Genomic DNA, 19,030 nt, shown 5'->3' with positions numbered 1-19,030 from the left:
TTTGCTGGGATTTGAACTTCGGACCTTTGGAGGAGCAGTCGGGTGCTCTTACCCACTGAGCCATCTCACCAGCCCTGTATGATACTTCATAAATAAAGCAAGGTCACTGTCTTTGTTCAGTGTAGTCTCTGTGAGGAAGGTGGGTTTTCTTTATTTTTCTCTCTGTATAGGTAAGTAAACTGAGGCCCGGAAGAGTCTCTTGTCATGCTCAGCAACTCATGGGCGTTTCAGAAACGCGGAGAACCTAAACCGACCGTCTCCTCACCTAAAGCTCTGACCCAAGAATCTAAAATTTGTCTGATGACAAGTGACCATACCTGATCAGCAGCCAAACTTCTTTGGAGTCATATCTTTCCTACAGAGGCGTTAACAGAGCCCAAAAGGCATTGTGAAAACTCCTCAGGGCTGTAAATGACAGCGTTCACGTGCAGGTGGAGCCCAGATTGACTCCACAGTCAAAAGCTCAGACAATGTTTTGGTTGCTGGCCTGGAAAATCTAGGATGAAAGCCGGACCTGCAGCTGAGTGCTCTCCTATGCACAGGGGTCAGGCCCAGGGCCCCAGGTGGCAGTGGGTGGAGTCAGGCGCAAGCGTATCTAACTGAGATCTCGAATAGGTAGGATTTGCGAAATGCTAGCTTTCAAGTCCTCTAGTCTCCACCCGAACATGATTATCGTAGCTGAGGTTTTGGCAACCGCGTGGACCCTTCCGAAGGGCAGGACCCGCAGTCTTTCTTCCGGGAGTTGGGACCGGGCTGGAGCTGGGTCAGGGCCGAGCGGAAACCGAACCCAGGGTCGAGGCGGCAGGGCGCGTGTGTGAGTCCCGGTCTCCGGAGTCCGAGTCCAGAAGGAATCGAGTCCTGGGAGGTGTCCCGGACAAGGAGGAATTCGCTGTCGCTTCGGCTCCTGTGGTGGTGAGAATGCAGGTCAAGGTAAAAAGTTGGGCCTGAAGATGTTCGCATTGGCCTCTGTCCCTGCTACTGCGGGGCTCCTGCGTGGGATCAAGGTTCCGAGGTCCTGGAGAGTGACAGCGTCTAGCCCAGCGCTTGAGGTGCTGTGCCTGGCTGGGTGTCCTATAGGACAACCGGGGAACAAGCTCCTTGTCACCTTTACCGGTTCTTCTTTACTTCCACACTTTGTGTGAGAAATAGTATTATTTATTGTTCCCGAAGTGTGCAGGCAGAGTTCAGGCTTGCCACACACATTGGCTCATTTCAACCTGGGCGGGCTGACAGGACACATTTTTTGGTTTCTTCTCAGGCAGTTTGAACTGCCGTCTCTGCTCCATCACCACCTGTAACCCTGAGAGTTTTGTTATTAGCTTCAGCTTTCACATTTGGAGCAACTGGAAAGTACTATTTGAAGATGAAGTGGGATGAGATATGCGATGTGACCTTAGAATAATGCTTAATGTGTTTGACAAAGTTTCAAGAGCGTTCCTTTTCCTCCTGCACTGGGTCCAAGGACCTCCAGTATCCAAGCTCTCTACCATGGAGCTACATTCGCAGCCTGTTCAGCGTCTTTCAGTAGCTGGGATAACAGGTCTGCATCATCAGGCCTGACTTAACTGTTTCATCCTGCCAATAATTCTGTAGCGTCCTAAATGACATCACTCTTCCCCCAACCTCCCTCGTTTGGGGAGAAAATGAAACTGAGGGAGAAAAGTAGAATTGAGATTTGACGTCATGTCAAGGTATAGAGAGAGCAGGGATCATCTAGTCATACACATGCTGGTGATGGTTTATTCTACATAACAGCGTCACTCTTAACTGCTCAGGGAAAATATAGTCTTCAGTTTCTTTGTCCCTGTAAGCACTATCATGTGGGCTACCGCGGGGTGCCGGGAGAGCCGATGACAGCTTCAGGAACTGGTTCTCTCAGTCCCCTGTGACATCTGGAGATAATTCTTCGTTATTAGGCTTGCACGACAATTGAGTTTATATACTTGATGAGCTGCCATTTAGGCTCCCATATGACTTTGGTGCATTAATTTATTCTTTGCTTTGGATTGTTCCAAAACCAATATAGCATTAGATATTTAGCTAGATTAGCATTTTGGGTTTAACTTGTGAGAATTTGCTTGGTTGTTTCTTATTTCTCATCAGGGGTTGTAACCATATGGGATCGAACAAATTGTTTGGAATATATATATATATATATGCATATATTATATATATGCATATATATGCATTTATATATGTGTGTGTATGTATATAATGCACAATGCACAAATTAAAACAATAAATATATATCCTAAAGATATACTTATATTTATGATAAATATTTTATATTTATAAATATATATTTATATATAAATATATATTATTTCATATGTAAATATGTAATATATTTTATGATATATATATTTAGAACATATATATCATATATATCTATTTATATACATAAAGCCATATTTTAATTTGTACATTTGTTTTTCACATAAAAGAACCCAGATTGTATACATTACAATGTTAATAATTCCTAGGGGTAAAAATCTTTGCAAATACACATGGTGCTTGCTCAAGTTAAGACCATATCTATATACAGAATTTCTCCCTATGATTATCCCTGTTCTACATTAATCAGTCAACACATGTTTGTGAAATGTCAACTATGTTATGAGCCCTCTTTCAGTACCTGGGAATACACAGGAATGTAGGAACAGGACTTTTATTGTTGGGATGGAGAAAGGAGGATGAGTCAGCCTCAGCTACAGCTTTTTAACCTTTCCTAGAGTACACATGTCATACAGTCAGCATCTCTCCCTTACTTCCCTCCCTATAAAGTCATAACTGTTAGCTTGTGTGCCGTCCGGCCAGAGAACCCTTGCCATCTAGAAGTAGACTTTCTGAATGGACAAACACTGTGATATGTGTGTGTGTGCAACAAAAGATCTATATAGCCTTGAAAAGGTAGGAAGTTTTGATATTTTCTAGCAGATGAATAGGATTTGGGGCTATTATGTTAAGTGATATGAGCCAGTCATAAAAGACAAATATGTAATTCTACTTATGAGCCATTTAAGAGTGTTAAATTTATAAAAATGAAATGTAGAGCAGTGATTGCCCGGGGTAGGGGCGGCAGCAAGATGGAGCTGTTGAGTGGGTCTGGAGCCCCAGCTTTGGAGCATAAAGGAGTTCCAGAGATGGCTGCAGAACTATGTGATTACGTATACCAATATTGAACCACACACTTAGAAAATAGGATAGTAAATATTATATCATGTATCTTTTATCACAATTAAACATAGAAACAGGCCAGTTATTGTGGCCCATGCTTATAATCCGAGCACTCAGGAGGCAGAGGCAGGAGGATTATAAATGAAAGCCAGCCTGGGCTATCTTTAGCTATAGAATGAGACCTCATTACAGAATTACACAAACAACAAAGAAAGATGCTCATATAAACTACTTAATGAGATTTTTTTTCTAAACTTTGGATATAATTGTGTATCCTGAATTCAGCTGGAATTTTATTTTGAGTGGTACCCACAGATAAATTGATAGGCATGGGGTGGTAGTCAAACATCTTGGAAAATTTTCCATTGATTTGGGCAGCCCAACACTTAACTCTTAGTCTTTCTGTCTTTTGATACAAGGTCTCACTGGGTAGATTACAGACCTGCTACTATGGAAATGTATTTTCTTTACTTTCGATGAGTTTTGGCGTTTCTGTTTTTCTGTGGAAGAGGTTCTTGGTCATGGATAGTATAGGAAAACTTGAAGGCTATTTCAGAGTGTCCTAACCAGTTTCCAGCAGTGAGAAGCAGTCATTTAATTTGCCTTGGAGCCTGGATTCTTTCTCAGGGTTTGGCCAGCAATTCCTTCTGCCAAAGCCCTACAGTCCAGCTGTGCAGATACACACATGGAGACCAGGGGTCAACCTCAGGTGTCCTTCCTTAGGATGGCTGTCCTTGTTCTGAGACAAGGCCTCTCACCGGCATCTGGTATTTGCCTGGTTGGGCTATGCTGGCTAGTTTGGGAGCCCAGGTCACTTCCTGTTTCTACTTCTCAGGTGTTGAGATAACAAGTCTGGATCACTGTCTAACTTCTGCTGTGAGTATCAGAGATGAGACTCAGATCTTGTACTTGTGCAAATATTGCCTACTGAACCATAGTTCCAGTTCCTTACAATCCATTGTAACTGGGAAAGGTGCTTACTCAGAGCACAGCAAGGTGCCTGCTGAGATGTGGTGGCATCCCATTTCCAGGATGACCTTAGGTATGTAGTCTATGGAAGCCTGCAATGATTGGCACCATGGGGAACCAACTAGTGGAAGACATTGCCATGCTCTGCCTCATGCTGACTCCAGATCTTCTGGAAATAATACAGAGCCAGTTGGACATCAGATACCCTCCTCCCTCTTTTTAATTGCAGTGTTTTGAATGGTAAGATTAATCTCATGAATTTGGTTTTTGTTGTTTTGCTCTGTTTTTAATTTTCTGCCCTATCCTTAAACTGTGTGCAGACATTACATGGAATTTCCTTTTGCCACACTCAAAACCTAGGTCACTGAAGACTTAGAATTCCCAAAGTGCTTATCTTACTTGGCCAGTTATCTGAACTAGTAACTTCTTATGAATAGCCTTTGTTTTAGACAGGGTTCTCTAGAGTCACATACTTATGGAATGTCTCTAGAGATTAAGGGAATTTATTGTAATGACTTACAGCCAGCAGTCCAACTAATCCAACAATGGGCAGCTGTGAATGGGAAGTCCAAGAATCTAGTAGTGCTCACTCCCACGAGGCCAGTTGTTTCAGCTGCTCTTCTGTAGAAGCTGGAATCCTGAAGAGTGGGTTCCAACAGATGTGCTGGCAAGTAAGTTCAAGCAGGTGAAGAAGAATGAGTCTTCCTTCTCCCATCATCCTTACATAGCCCTCCAGTAGAAGGTATGGCCCAGATTAAAGGAGTACCATACTTGAATATGAAATTTGTTCTATCCCAGGCTGGCCTTGAACTCAGAGATCTGCTTGACTCAGTCTCCTGGGATTAAAGGCATGTATTACTTTGCTTGGGCCTAACCTATTCCTGGCCACTATGCCTCAAGATTTGGATCAAAAGCATGTGTCACCCCATGCCAAGATCCAGTCAGAAGCCTGTGTCTTCCAGCCTTGAGATCTGGATTACAGGTGTGACTGCCATTTCTGGATTGTAGTTCATTCTAGATGTAGTCAAGTTGACAAGCAGGAATGGTTGTCATAACCTTTAAAAAAATTTTTTTTTTTTAAATTAAGCAAACAGTTCACCAAAGAAGCAAAGATCTTGGTGAGAAATAAGTATTTTACATAGCAGATGTGTTAAGAGACCATGGAGAAAGCTCATTGCCTTGTGTTTTAAGTTTTGCCATTCTGTTCACTTTCCTTAGGGTTGGCAGATGTTGGCATCTGGCTTGGGAGGACCAGCTCAAGCTGCTCATGCAGACCATAGTGAATTTTGGTGAAAGGCAGAACTTTTCATTCATGATTAGATCGTGCCTGAAAAATCACAGGCAGTTTTCAGAATGCACATTGTGTTACCTTTGCCTGGAGTTCTTTCTGTTGGGACTAAGTAAGAATCAAGATATCTCAATGGTAAATATTTGGAAATACTCTCAGTAGAAGCAAAGAATAAGAAGACCTAGGGTGGTAGTTCAGTGCTCGAGCACTTGCCTGGCATGCCAAAGGCACTCCAGCACTGAAGAAAATCATGTAACAGAAAGAAGCCATGGATGCCTGCTGGCTGTGTGTGCTCTGGACTCATAAGTCACCTCAGTTGCCTTGTCCATCAAACAAGCAGCTACTCTGTATTGGCCACCAACATAAGACATGGCGACTATGGTTTGAGTCTAAGATTCCACTGAGAATCTGTTGAAAGCACCACAGTGAACTGACTTATCCAAGCTCTCTGTCTTGCCCTGGACCCTCTGGCCTAGCCTTCTCTTGTCAGATTTTTTTTCCTCCTCCATTTCCTTGTTAAAGAAAATGCGCAAGTGTGTATGTGTGTGTGTGTGTATTCACGTGTTTGGTATATGTGTGAATAGGTCTTCTTGCTCATGCAGAGAGACCAGAGCTTGATGTCAGATGTCCATAACTACTCCAGCTTGTTCTGTGAGATTAAGTTTCTCACTGAACCCAGACACTTGCAGCTTTGGCTAGACTGGTTAGCCTCAACCCTCTAGGGTCTTCTACCTGTCTGTCTCTTCAGGAACCCACAGCTGCACCACAAGTGTTGTTGTTACAGGCATGAATCTGAACTTAACCCTTTATACGTAAACAGAAAAGACTCTAACCATTAAACTGCCTTTCCAGTCCTTTCAACTTTTAAAGAAAAATAAAGGAACAGTTTTATTGAGATAAACTATATCTATAATTTGCATAAATTGTCTTACTCGATTGTTTTTGGTATAGTGCCAGAGTTTAGAATCATTTTCCCACAGTCAATATTAAAACACTTATTGTTCCCAAAAGGAATCCAACTGGTATTACTTACCATCTTCTTCTCCCAAATCTGATCCAACACCCACTAATCTGTCTTCTGTCACCGTAAGTCTCCGTAGTCTGGCATCATACACAAAGGGTTGCATGCTGCTGATGGTCCTTCATGACAAGCTCATCTCGTCTGGATGTGTTCAGGGTTATCCATCTCATCTGTATGTGTTTGAGGTTATCCATCTTATCTGGATGTATTCGGGATTATCTGTGTTGCAGGCTTTGCAAGGCCCTCCTTCCGTTGTTTTATTAAACACAATTCCATTGCACACACATATAACGATCACTATTTTTACTAGTTGTTTGGTGGACATTTGGTTGTTTCTGTTTTCTTGGATCGTACAATGATGCTTTCATGAAAATTTGGGTACAAGATTTTGGGTGGCTTTGCTTTCATTTCTCCTGGATAGACACATAGGAGTCTAAGTGCTGGGAGATTCAGGAACACTGAGTTTAGCTTTTTTGAGAAACTGTAGATTCTTTCTTAAAGTCACCGCACCGTTTGACATTCGTACCAGCAATCTAGGATAGCTCCAACTTTGTTTTACAACATCTTTATTTTCTGACTTTCTGACTATAGCATGACAGTGACTGCACAGATGAACTCCTGGTTTTGATTTGTATTTCTCTAAACCTGAATGATTTTGAACATCTTTTGTGTGCTTATGGCTGTTTGGGTGTTTTCTTTGACTGTTTTATATCTTTTCTGAGGCACATGTATTGGAACCAAAACTTGAGGTTGTCTCCTGAAATCTATATATTCATATCCACAGAAAAGTTAATTTGCAATTCCAAATGGCCACAATCCTCTTGAGATCTCTGCGGGTCTCAGGGGCCACACAGAAGAGTTGCCGTGTTGCGGAGACTTTGCTGGGCATTTCCCATGCTTGTAAGTGAGGATGTAAGTGAGGATTCTCATGGATTCGGGTGCTCAAGCACCATTTAAGGAATTAATTTGAAAACTTTAAAATGCTACTCTTAAACTTCCATTTTTTAAAAAAGGGATTTTATGTACACAATAAGTATTTTGCCTGTATATATATATATATATATATATATATATATATATATATATATATGCATTATGTGGGTACCCAGTACTTGTGAAGATTAGAAAGTACTCTAGGAACTGAAGTTACAGAAGATTGTGAGCAACCATATGGGTGCCAGGAACAGACTCCAAGTTTTCTGGAAGAATAAGTGCTCAGAACTACTGATCTACTCATTCATAAACCCCAACCATTATTCCTGAGGTGGAGGTTTCCCCAAGTAAAGGTTCAGTGAATTGTGTGTGTGTGTGTGTGTATTTGGAGGTTAGAAAATAACTCAGTTCTTAGTTCTTGCTTTCCGATTTGCATTTTGAGACAAACGGCCTCTTGCCAATCCTGAATTCCAAGCTGGCTGTTTGGTGAGCTTTGGCCTTTTCATGGGTTCTAGGGAATCTGAATTCGCATTCGCATGTTTACACAGCAAGCACGTTATCCACTGAGCCATTTCTCCAGCTCCAAAGACTGCTTTTGAAACAGTAATTTGGGGAAGGAAATCAAACCTATGTTGGATTCAAATGAGAGGCAGAATAATGGCGAACAGGCATACTTCGGGGAAAGTGGTCATAATGAGACTCCCTAAGTCGTGGTGGACTGGTCAGGGTTAATGGTCTAGAAACTTCACCTGAAGGCAGTATGTGGTGATACTTGGGATTTATTGTTATTGTTTAAGTTCATGACGTCCAAGAACATGAAAAGTGGAATTGATTTCTACCACTCTTGGCGTGGAATTCACAATGAGCTCTGTAGTCAGTGGTGTTATACTGAGTGGCTAAGGGCATGAGTCAGACTGCCCAAATATGAATGCCAGGCCAGAGTGCCTACATAGGAACCCTGACTCAGACTGCTAACATATAAGTTCCACAGTTACTTTTATGAGCAGTTGGGTCCCTTGGGCAAATTATTCACCCTTTGTAGACTTAGTATCTCATTGACAGAAAGACTGTAATAATTGCATTCAGGTGCTCCAGGGCAGACTAAATATTTGGCATTGTGCAGGTGAGTGCCTGCAGAGGACAGAATACATGCTCACCCTGCTGTTAATATTATTTTATCAGCTGGGTTGGACTTTGAATCTGGAGACCTCTGTCTTCTTGCTGCAGAAAGTAGACTTCCTCCTCTAATCTAAGGGCCAAGAGGTTTTGTAAACTGAGCCTTGTAATCATCTCCGAGAGATGCTTTTCTTCCCAGGTGAGTCTCAGTTTAAGAGGGCATCTGACAGACGCTTGGCTTGTATCCATTAATCCCTTCCAGCCTTTGTCATCTCTGTCAGCGGGTGCCTCACGAGGATTCCCTAACAAAATACAGCGAAACAAATCCCAATCTTTGACCTTCTCCATGCTAGCTCAGCACTTGCCTGCTAAGCAGTCAGCTATCCCGACTGACCCTAAGACCCAGTAGAGAGGTATTTTTGACTATGCAGAGAAGAAGATTTTAAATCTTTAATGAAAAAAAAAAATACAAAGTTCTATATTTTGCTCAGGCTATCCTTGAACTCTTGGCCTCAAAGGATCTCCTTTCTTAGTCTTCCGTTTGGGTGGGACTACAGGAGAACAAGTATGTTTGGCTTCTGAGGTCAAACATCTTGCAATTAAAAAAAAAACAAACAAAAAAACAAAAAAACAAACCAACTCCCTAAAATTAGTGCAATTTTAAGGACAGCTTCCAGCAAAGCAAACTAACCTAAGGCACTTACTAACTAGAGTCTTAGTCTATCACGTGACACAAAGGAAAGCAAAAGGAGCCCTTAGGTGGCTTTCTCAAGTGTCTTGCAGCCCCTCCCACCCCACCCCGCCCCCATGTGGGAATGCATTCCTCAGAGGCAGCTCTTATCTTCGAGACATTTCAGAACACAAGTTGTGTAAATTTTGTTGGCTGCCACTTAGGTTTAGCAAGCACCTAGCTGAAGAGCAGTGTTGGTGGGTGAAGGACTGGGAGGCTCGACTACCCGCCCTGGTGCTGGGGGGTGGTGGTGCGGGGGTCAGGTTGCTGACTGGGCCACTCCTCTGTTCAGCAGGGCAGTCCATGGTGTAGCAGGTACAGGAGCATTTTCAGAAGGTACTTGAATTCTTGTTTGCAGACTAGATGGTCGGTTCCTTTAAATTATTATTATTAATAGTTTGGGCTCATACTTGGGGACAGTTCAAGTGAAAGGTCTCTCTTCATAATACAGTCATAAGATGTTACGAGCATCCGAATAACAGGCTCTGGAGTAGGAAGCTTGCTATTCTTTTTCTTTAATCCTTCTTTTATAGCTGCCCTTTTGAGTCAAGGTTTCTTCCTTATGGATTGAATGTGCTTCTTCTCATCTTTCAATGTCACAAGAAATCAAACACAGGAGGGACATCTTAAGGATCAAAGCCCAGGGAAAATGGAAGCTGTCCTGTAGTTTGCTGCTGGATGACTCTCACAGGGAGGTGCCGTGCGGTGGCGGTGCCCTCTTTCCTTCCTGAGTGGCCCTGTGTGCAGTCAACCCTTCACAGAACAACACCGGGGCTTTGAACACCACAGTAACAACAACAAATAAAAGCCGGGAAATTTGGGCCTAGCGAATACCTCATGCCTGCCAACCTCCGTTAGTCACAGCATTCTTGCTCTCCTACTGACTGGCCGACTGCTGAGGCTTCACTTCCGGGACCGCCCTCTTTCTCACAGAGCACCTTTTTTTCCTCAGCATTTTAGGAGAACTAGTTATTTGGAATGGGGGAAATTTGGTATTAAAAATCTTAAACGTTTTTAAAGTACTGTATTTATTTTTTATGTGGCATACATATATGCACATGTTGGATTGTGTACATGTATGTGCCTGTATGTATGCATTTGGTGTGGGGTATGTTGGGCTGAAGCCAGTGGTCAATTTCAGATGTCTTTATCGTTCTCTACTTTAGTTTTTGAGACAGGGTCTCCCAGGAACCTGTAGTTCAATGCTTTACCCACACTGGCTGATCAGCAAGAGTGGGGTTACCCCTGTAGAAAAATAAAGACTTTTTTTCTACCCTTTGATGTTGGGGTTATAGATGTAGGCCTCTACCTAAACCTTTAGTGTAGTTTCTGGATATTACAATTCAAATCCACATGTTTGAACAAACTTTAAAGGGGGCCCAAACGTTCATGTTGAATTAAAAAATATAAAGATCGTGATGAAAAATCTTTTTTTTCTATTTAAAAATAACACCTAAAAATTAAGATTTAAAAATCTTAACATGATAACTTTAAAAAAAATAGGAAAAAATTTTTTAGGCAAGGAGTGTTCTTTATTGAAAATTCCTGAAAACCTCTTAGAAAAAGAATCTCTCAAAACTGTGTTCCTAGGAAACAATCCTGTAATCTCCTCAGAGAAACCCCTAGCCAGGTGTTCAGAGGAGTTGACAGTGGTTTATCACCTCTGGAGTTCCACAATATTTGCATACACTTATATGGCCATAATACATTTTCTTTTCTTCCACCTTTGCTTTCCAGGATAGAAATCAATGGCAGGTGCTTGCAAGCAGCGCAGGTAGGTATGGTGGGTGTAGAAATGTCGGCATGTGGGCAGAGCGCAGTGGGTTTAAATAGGTCAGAGAGCAACTGTTTAGGGTGGGCACACAGGCTCAGAGGGCACAGAGAGGAGAATTTGATCCAGATTTCATTCTAGACAGCATAGGAGTAGAGAGTATCCTACAAAGAAGAGCCTGAGGAGAACTCTTGGAGGTGAATCCAGGGGTTTGTAAGCAGTTCAGTTGATGCAAAATATGGAGATTGAGGCAGGGAGCAGAGTACCCAGTATATGATAGGTAGCGAGTGGGATATGAACACTGAAGAACTTCCAATACCTTCAGGGCAGTGCAGAGCCACTGGGTAGAAGATTCAGGTGAGACTGACTTACAACTTAGTCACTCTGTGAAGACTATGGACTTTATTGAAGAGACTGGGTATAAGAAAAGCAAACCAGAGGTAGAAAGGTCTGGGAAAGGTCTGACAGAAAAATAAATTAATAGTGACGTTAGCTAGGGAATCAGAGGCATTAGCTAGGTTAGTGAATGTATAGATACAGAGGTTTGCACAATACATAAGCTGTTTCATACAAGCCCAGCCCTCCTAGTGGTTGACTGAATGGGAAGTAAGGCGACCACTGAAGGTCTGATTTCGCTCTTGTTTGAGAGACCTAGGAACAGACTGATAAGAGAGGAAAACGGTTTTCTGAGCAATAACCCAGAGATTGGAAAAAACAATGGCACACAGCTGTTCATGTCGACTGGTACTGAAACAGATAATACCCAGTATCTTTTGTGAGAATGTATTCCAGAGACCAGCAGGTGGGTGACATGGTGGTTCATTAGTTTTGAAAAATTGCCACTTCTGAAACATGCGTTGTGAGTGTCTTAATCCAGAGGTTACCCGTGCATTGAGAAAACACAGTTCCTGCTTCCATTACAGCCAGTAAACTGCTTTGTACTTTTCTGACAATTACCTTTTAACTGAGACCTTTCCTGGAACCTGGGGTAGAGAGTGCAGGGGGAGGTGTGTGTGGCTGGTCCATCTAACACATTCCATAACCGGTCATAAAGATTTGGAGCAGGATGCAGGGAGGAAGCAAAGTCACACTCATTAATAGAAAAGATGAAAGAGAGGAGGAAATATATCCCCCCTTTTAATTCAGGGTATGTGATGGTTTCTATATGCTTGGCCCAGGGTGTGACACTATTAGAAGGTGTGGCCCTGTTGGAATGGGTGTGTCACTGTGGGTGTGGACTTTAAGATCCTATTTTAGCTGTCTGGAAGCTAGTATTCTGTTAGCAGTCTTCAGATGAAGATGTAGAACTCTCAGCTCTTCCTGCACCATGCCTGCCTGGTTGTTGCCATGTTCCCACCTTGATGACAATGGACTGAACCTCTGAACCTGTAAGCTAGGCCCAAGTAAATGTGTCCTTATAAGAATTGCCTTGGTCATGGTGTCTGTTCATAGCAGTAAAACCCTACCTAAGACAGGGTGCATTGTCAGTAAGAATGAGGATGTCCTGGCTTCTAACATGGTCACCTGGGTACAGTGAGGAGCCCTTACAGAGCCTAACTGAGTAGCAGTGGAGAAAGAATAGATAGGCTAAATTTGCAATCAAACTGTTACACTCCGCATATCTGATAAGGGGAGCAGTTATGTGTTGTGTAAGCAATTATTTGAATTACTGATTTATGAGTGGATTGTCTATCACCGGTGTCAGTAAGAGGTCACTGTCCCTGCACTTTGTCCTATCTTTTTCTATATTACTTTAACCCACACAACCTCTGTTGATGTGTAGTTAGAAATCACCAGCACAGAATACTCTCCTTAGAGAAGTCTTCTGTTGTCTGTGTTGTTCAATATTCTCATGCTTTTTAGGGTGCTGCTATAGATGTTTTCAAACTTCTAAACACTTCAGGTCACACAGTGAAGGAGGCTGCTTTTCTAGCAGTAAGATGCACCTTTTACTTATTTCATTTGTTATTATTAAGTGTGAGGAATCGGGTCACTTCAAAATCCGTTTGGAAGTTGAACATAAATAACAAAGAGTTGTCAGTTATCAGGAGCCATTGGAATTCATTATGATGAGGACATTCTCTAAGAGGATATTGCCTAACAGTTACTAGTAGCTTGTGCTGGTTTCTGTCAGCTTGATGCAAGCTGGAGTCTTCTAGGAAGAGGGAATCATATAGGATGAATTGATTCTACCAGTGTCCTATAGACAAGTCTTTGGGGGCATTTTCTTGATTAGTTATCGATGTGGGAGGGCCCAGACCACTACAGGTGGTGCTACCCATAGCCTAGTGGTCCTAGGTTGTTTAATGAAGGAGGTTGTTAAAAGGAGCAAATCAGCAAACCAGTAAGCAGCACTCCGCCCTGGTGTCTGGTATAGCTCCTATGTCCAGGTTCATGACCTGCTTGAGTTCCTGCCCCAATTACTCTCAGTGAATGAATTGTTACCTGAAAATATAAGATGTGGTAAAGTCTTTTCTTCCCTACATTGATTTTTAGTCAGTATTTGATCACAGCAATAGAGAAATAAACTAAGGCATGCCTTGGGGTTTTTACTTCTAAATTGACCATCTGCATGGAGAAGAATGTAGAAATATCTGCACTGATTTAGATTTTGACTCTACAGATACAGATGTGCATGAAAACTATGCTTTCAGGGATATTTTGTACAAAGTGAAGAATGACATAGATTTACATGAGTAGGTTATCTGCTTTGTATAAGGATTTCTGTATAAAGGAATACAGGTTGGCATCTTTAAACAAAAATGTAAGATTATCATTAACATCATCATTAATGTTAAATCACTGAGGCATAGGGGTACATATATTTTTTTAATTTTTTATTAGGTATTTTCTTCATTTAGATTTCCAGTGCTATCCCAAAAGTCCCCCATACCCTCCCACCCCACTCCCCTACCCACCCACTCCCACTTCTTGGCCCTGGTATTCCTCTATACTGAGGCATATAAAGTTTGCACAACCATCTTCTGCTACATATGCAGGACGAACTCCGGGAGGTACTGGTTAGTTCATATTGTTGTTCCACCTATAGAGTTGCAGACCCCTTTAGCTCCTTGGGTACTTTCTCTAGCTCCTCCGTTGGGAACCCTGTGATCCATCCAGTAGCTGACAGTGAGCATCCACTTCTGTGTTTGTTAGGCCCCGGCATAGTCTCACAAGAGACAGCTCTATCTGGGTCCTTTCAGCAAAATCTTGCTAGTGTATGCAATGGTGTCAGCGTTTGGAAGCTGATTATGGGATGGATCCCCGGATATGGCAGTCTCTAGATGGTCTATCCTTTCATCTCAGTACCAAACTTTGTCTCTGTAACTCCTTCCATGGGTGTTTTGTTCCCAATTCTAAGAAGGGGCAAAATATCCACACTTTGGTCTTCGTTCTTCTTGAGTTTCATGAGTTTCACAAATTATATCTTATACCTTGGGTATTCTAAGTTTCTGGGCTAATATCCACTTCTCAGTGAGTACATATGATGTGAGTTCTTTTGTGATTGTGTTACCTCACTCAGGATGATGCCCTCCAGGTCCATCAATTTGCCTAGGAATTTCATAAATTCACTCTTTTTAATAGCTGAGTAGTACTCCATTGTGTAAATGTACCACATTTTCTGTATCCATTCCTCTGTTGAGGGGCATCTGGGTTCTTTCCAGCTTCTGGCTATTATAAATAAGGCTGCTATGAACATAGTGGAGCATGTGTCCTTCTTACCAGTTGGGACATCTTCTGGATATATGCCCAGGAGAGGTATTGCTGGATCCTCCGGTAGTACTATGTCCAATTTTCTGAGGAACTGCCAGACTGATTTCCAGAGTGGATGTACAAGCTTGCAATCCCACCAACAATGGAGGCGTGTTCCTCTTTCTCCACATCCTTGCCAGCATCTGCTGTCACCTGAATTTTTGATTTTAGCCATTCTGACTGGTGTGAGGTGGAATCTCAGGGTTGTTTTGATTTACATTTCCCTGATGATTAAGGATGCTGAACATTTTTTTCAGGTGCTTCTCTGCCATTCAGTATTCCTCAGGTGAGAATTCTTTGTTAAGCTCTGCACCCATTTTTTAATGGGGTTATTTGATTTTTTGGAGTCCACCTTCTTGAGTTCTTTATATATATTGGATATTAGTCCTTTATCTGATTTAGGAAAGGTAAAGATCCTTTCCCAATCTGCCTTACAGAAGCCTTGCAATTTTATGAGGTCTCATTTGTCAATTCTCGATCTTACAGCACAAGCCATTGCAGTTCTATTCAGTAATTTTTCCCCTGTGCCTATATCTTCGAGGCTTTTCCCCACTTTCTCCTCTATAAGTTTCAGTGTCTCTGGTTTTATGTGCAGTTCCTTGATCCACTTAGATTTGACCTTAGTACAAGGAGATAGGAATGGATCAATTCACATTCTTCTACATGATAACCACCTGTTGTGCCAGCACCATGTGTTGAAAATGCTATCTTTTTTCCACTGGATGGTTTTAGCTCCCTTGTCAAGGATCAAGTAACCATAGGTGTGTGGGTTCATTTCTGGGTCTTCAATTCTATTCCATTGGTCTACCTGTCTGTCACTATACCAGTACCATGAGTTTTTATCACAATTACTCTGTAGTAAAGCTTTAGGTCCGGCATGGTGATTCCACCAGAGGTTCTTTTATCCTTGAGAAGAGTTTTTGCTATCCTAGGTTTTTTGTTATTCCAGATGAATTTGAAGATTGCCCTTTCTAATTCGCTGAAGAATTGAGTTGGAATTTTGATGGGGATTGAATTGAATCTGTAGATTGCTTTTGGCAAGATAGCCATTTTTACTATATTGATCCTGCCAATCCACGAGCATGGGAGATCTTTCCATCTTCAGAGATCTTCTTTAATTTCTTTCTTCAGAGACTTGAAGTTCTTATCATACAGATCTTTCACTTCCTTAGTTAGAGTCACGCCAAGGTATTTCATATTATTTGTGACTATTGAGAAGGGTGTTGTTTCCCTAATTTCTTTCTCAGCCTGTTTATCCTTTGTGTAGAGAAAGGCCATTGACTTGTTTGAGTTAATTTTATATCCAGCTATTTCACTGAAGCTGTTTACCAGGTTTAGGAGTTCTCTGGTGGAATTTTTAGGGTCACTTATATATACTATCATATCATCTGCAAAAAGTGATAGTTTGACCTCTTCCTTTCCAATTTGTATTCCCTTGATCTCCTTTTGTTGTTGAATTGCTCTGACTAGGACTTCAAGTACAACGTTGAATAGGTAGGGAGAAAGTGGGCAGTCTTGTCTAGTCGCTGATTTTAGTGGGATTGCTTCCAGCTTCTCGCCATTTACTAATGTTGGCTACTGGCCAGCTGTAGATTGTTTTTTTTTTTTTTTTAATCATGTTTAGGTATGGGCCTTGAATTCCTGATATTTCCAAGACTTTTATCATGAATGGGTATTGGATCTTGTCGAATGCTTTCTCCGCATCTAACGAGATGATCATGTGGTTTTTGTCTTTGAGTTTGTTTATATAGTGTATTACGTTGATGGATTTCCGTATATTAAACCATCTCTGCATCCCTGGATTGAAACCTACTTGGTCAGGATGGATGATTGTTTTGATGTTTTCTCGGATTCGGTTAGCGAGAATTTTATTGAGGATTTTTAAATCGATATTCATAAGGGAAATTGGTCTGAAGTTCTCTATCTTTGTTGGGTCTCTCTGTGGTTTAGGTATCAGAGTATTGTGGCTTCATAGAATGAATTGGGTAGAGTACCTTCTGCTTCTATTTTGTTGAATAGTTTGTGAAGAACTGGAATTAGATCTTTGAAGGTCTGATAGAACTCTGCACTAAACCCATCTGATCCTGGGCTTTTTTTTTTGGCTGGGAGACTATTAATGACTGCTTCTATTTCTTTAGGGGATATAGGACTGTTTAGATCATTAACCTGATCCTGATTTAACTTTGGTACCTGGTATCTGTCTAGAAATTTGTCCATTTCATCCAGGTTTTCCAGTTTTGTTGAGTATAGCCTTTTGTAGAAGGATCTGATGGTGTTTTGTATTTCTTCAGGATCTGTTGTTATGTCTCCCTTTTCATTTCTGATTTTGTTAATTAGGATGCTGTCCCTGTGCCCTCTAGTGAGTCTGGCTAAGGGTTTACCTATCTTGTTGATTTTCTCAAAGAACCAGCTCCTGGTTTGGTTGATTCTTTGAATAGTTCTTCTTGTTTCCACTTGGTTGATTTCGCCCCTGAATTTGATTATTTCCTGCTGTCTACTCTTCTTGGGTGAATTTGCTTCCATTTGTTCTACAGCTTTTAGGTGTGTTGTCAAGCTGCTAATGTGTGCTCTCTCTAGTTTCTTTTTGGAGGCACTCAGAGGTATGAGTTTTCCTCTTAGAAATGCTTTCATTGTGTCCCATAAGTTTGGGTATGTTGTGGCTTCATTTTCATTAAACTCTCAAAAGTCTTGAATTTCTTTCTTTATTCCTTCCTTGACCAAGCTATCATTGAGAAGAGTGTTGTTCAGTTTCCACGTGAATGTTGGCTTTCTATTATTTATGTTGTTATTGAAGATCAGCCTTAGTCCATGGTGATCTGATAGGATGCATGGGAATTTTTCAATATTTTTCTATCTGTTGAGGCTTGTTTTGTGACCAGTTAAATGGTCAATTTTGGAGAAGGTACCATGAGGTGCTGAGAAGAAGGTATATCCTTTTGTTTTAGGATAAAATGTTCTATAGATATCTGTTAAATCCATTTGTTTCATAACTTCTGTTAGTTTCACTGTGTCCCTGTTTAGTTTCTGTTTCCATGATCTGTCCATTGATGAAAGTGGTGTGTTGAAGTCTCCCACTATTATTGTGTGAGGTATAATGTGTACTTTGAGCTTTACTAAAGTTTCTTTAATGAATGTGGCTGCCCTTGCATTTGGAGCATAGATATTCCGAATTGAGAGTTCCTCTTTGAGGATTTTACCTTTGATGAGAATGAAGTGCCCTTTCTTGTCTTTTTTGATGACTTTGGGTTGGAAGTCGATTGTATTTGATATTAGAATGGCTACTCCAGCTTGTTTCTTCAGACCATTTGCTTGGAAAATTGTTTTCCAGCCTTTCACTCTGAGGTAGTGTCTGTCTTTTCCCCTGGGATGGGTTTCCTGTAAGCAGCAAAATGTTGGTCCTGTTTGTATAGCCAGTCTGTTAGTCTATGTCTTTTTATTGGGAAATTGAGTCCATTGATATTAAGAGATATCAAGGAAAAGTAATTGTTGCTTCTTATTTTTTTTGTTATTAGAGTTGGCATTCTGTTCTTGTGGCCGTCTTCTTTTAGGTTTGTTGAAGGATTACTTTCTTGCTTTTTCTAGGGTGTGCTTTCTGTCCTTGTATTGGTTTTTTTCTGTTATTATCCTTTGAAGGGCTGGATTCGTGGAAAGATAATGTGTGAATTTGGTTTTGTCATGGAATACTTTGGTTTCTCCATCTATGGTAATTGAAAGTTTGGCTGGGTATAGTAGCCTGGGCTGGCATATGTGTTCTCTTAGGCTCTGTATAACATCTCTCCAGGATCTTCTGGCTTTCATAGTCTCTGGTGAAAAGTCTGGTGTAATTGTGATAGACCTGCCTTTATATGTTACTTGACCCTTTTCCTTTACTGCTTTTAATATTCTATCTTTATTTAGTGCATTTGCTGTTCTGATTATTATGTGTTGGGAGGAATTTCTTTTCTTGTCCAGTCTATTTGGAGTTCTGTAGGCTTCTTGTATGTTCATGGTCATCTTTTTCTTTAGGTTTGGGAAGTCTCCTTGTATAATTTTGTTGAAGGTATTTGCTGGCCCTTTAAGTTGAAAATCTTCATTCTCATCTACTCCTGTTATCCGTAGGTTTTATCTTCTCATTGTGTCCTGTATTTCCTGGATGTTTTGAGTTAGGATCTTTTTGCATTTTGCATTGTCTTTGATTGTTGTACCGATGTTCTCTAAGGAATCTTTTGCACCTGAGATTCTCTCTTCCATCTCTTGTATTCTGTTGCTGATGCTCGCATCTATGGTTCCAGA

The 19,030-nt window shown here is 41.2% G+C and overlaps 1 protein-coding gene across 1 annotated transcript in view; it reads left to right on the top strand.

Moving 5' to 3' along the window:
• The first annotated feature begins 661 nt into the window (after positions 1-661).
• Positions 662-19,030, top strand: part of Trpm6 (transient receptor potential cation channel subfamily M member 6) — a 178,923-nt gene continuing 160,554 nt past the window's right edge. Inside the window, exon 1 of the mRNA XM_021151275.3 lies at positions 662-930. Coding sequence (XP_021006934.1) covers positions 919-930 — 12 coding nt within the window. The 5' untranslated portion in view covers positions 662-918. The remainder of the gene's footprint in view (positions 931-19,030) is intronic.

This window comes from Mus caroli, unplaced genomic scaffold, assembly GCF_978045245.1.
Source record: "Mus caroli unplaced genomic scaffold, Mus_caroli_1 scaffold_20, whole genome shotgun sequence".
In the NCBI taxonomy this organism is placed as follows: Eukaryota; Metazoa; Chordata; class Mammalia; order Rodentia; family Muridae; genus Mus; species Mus caroli.
This window is presented reverse-complemented; position numbering and strand designations above follow the sequence as displayed.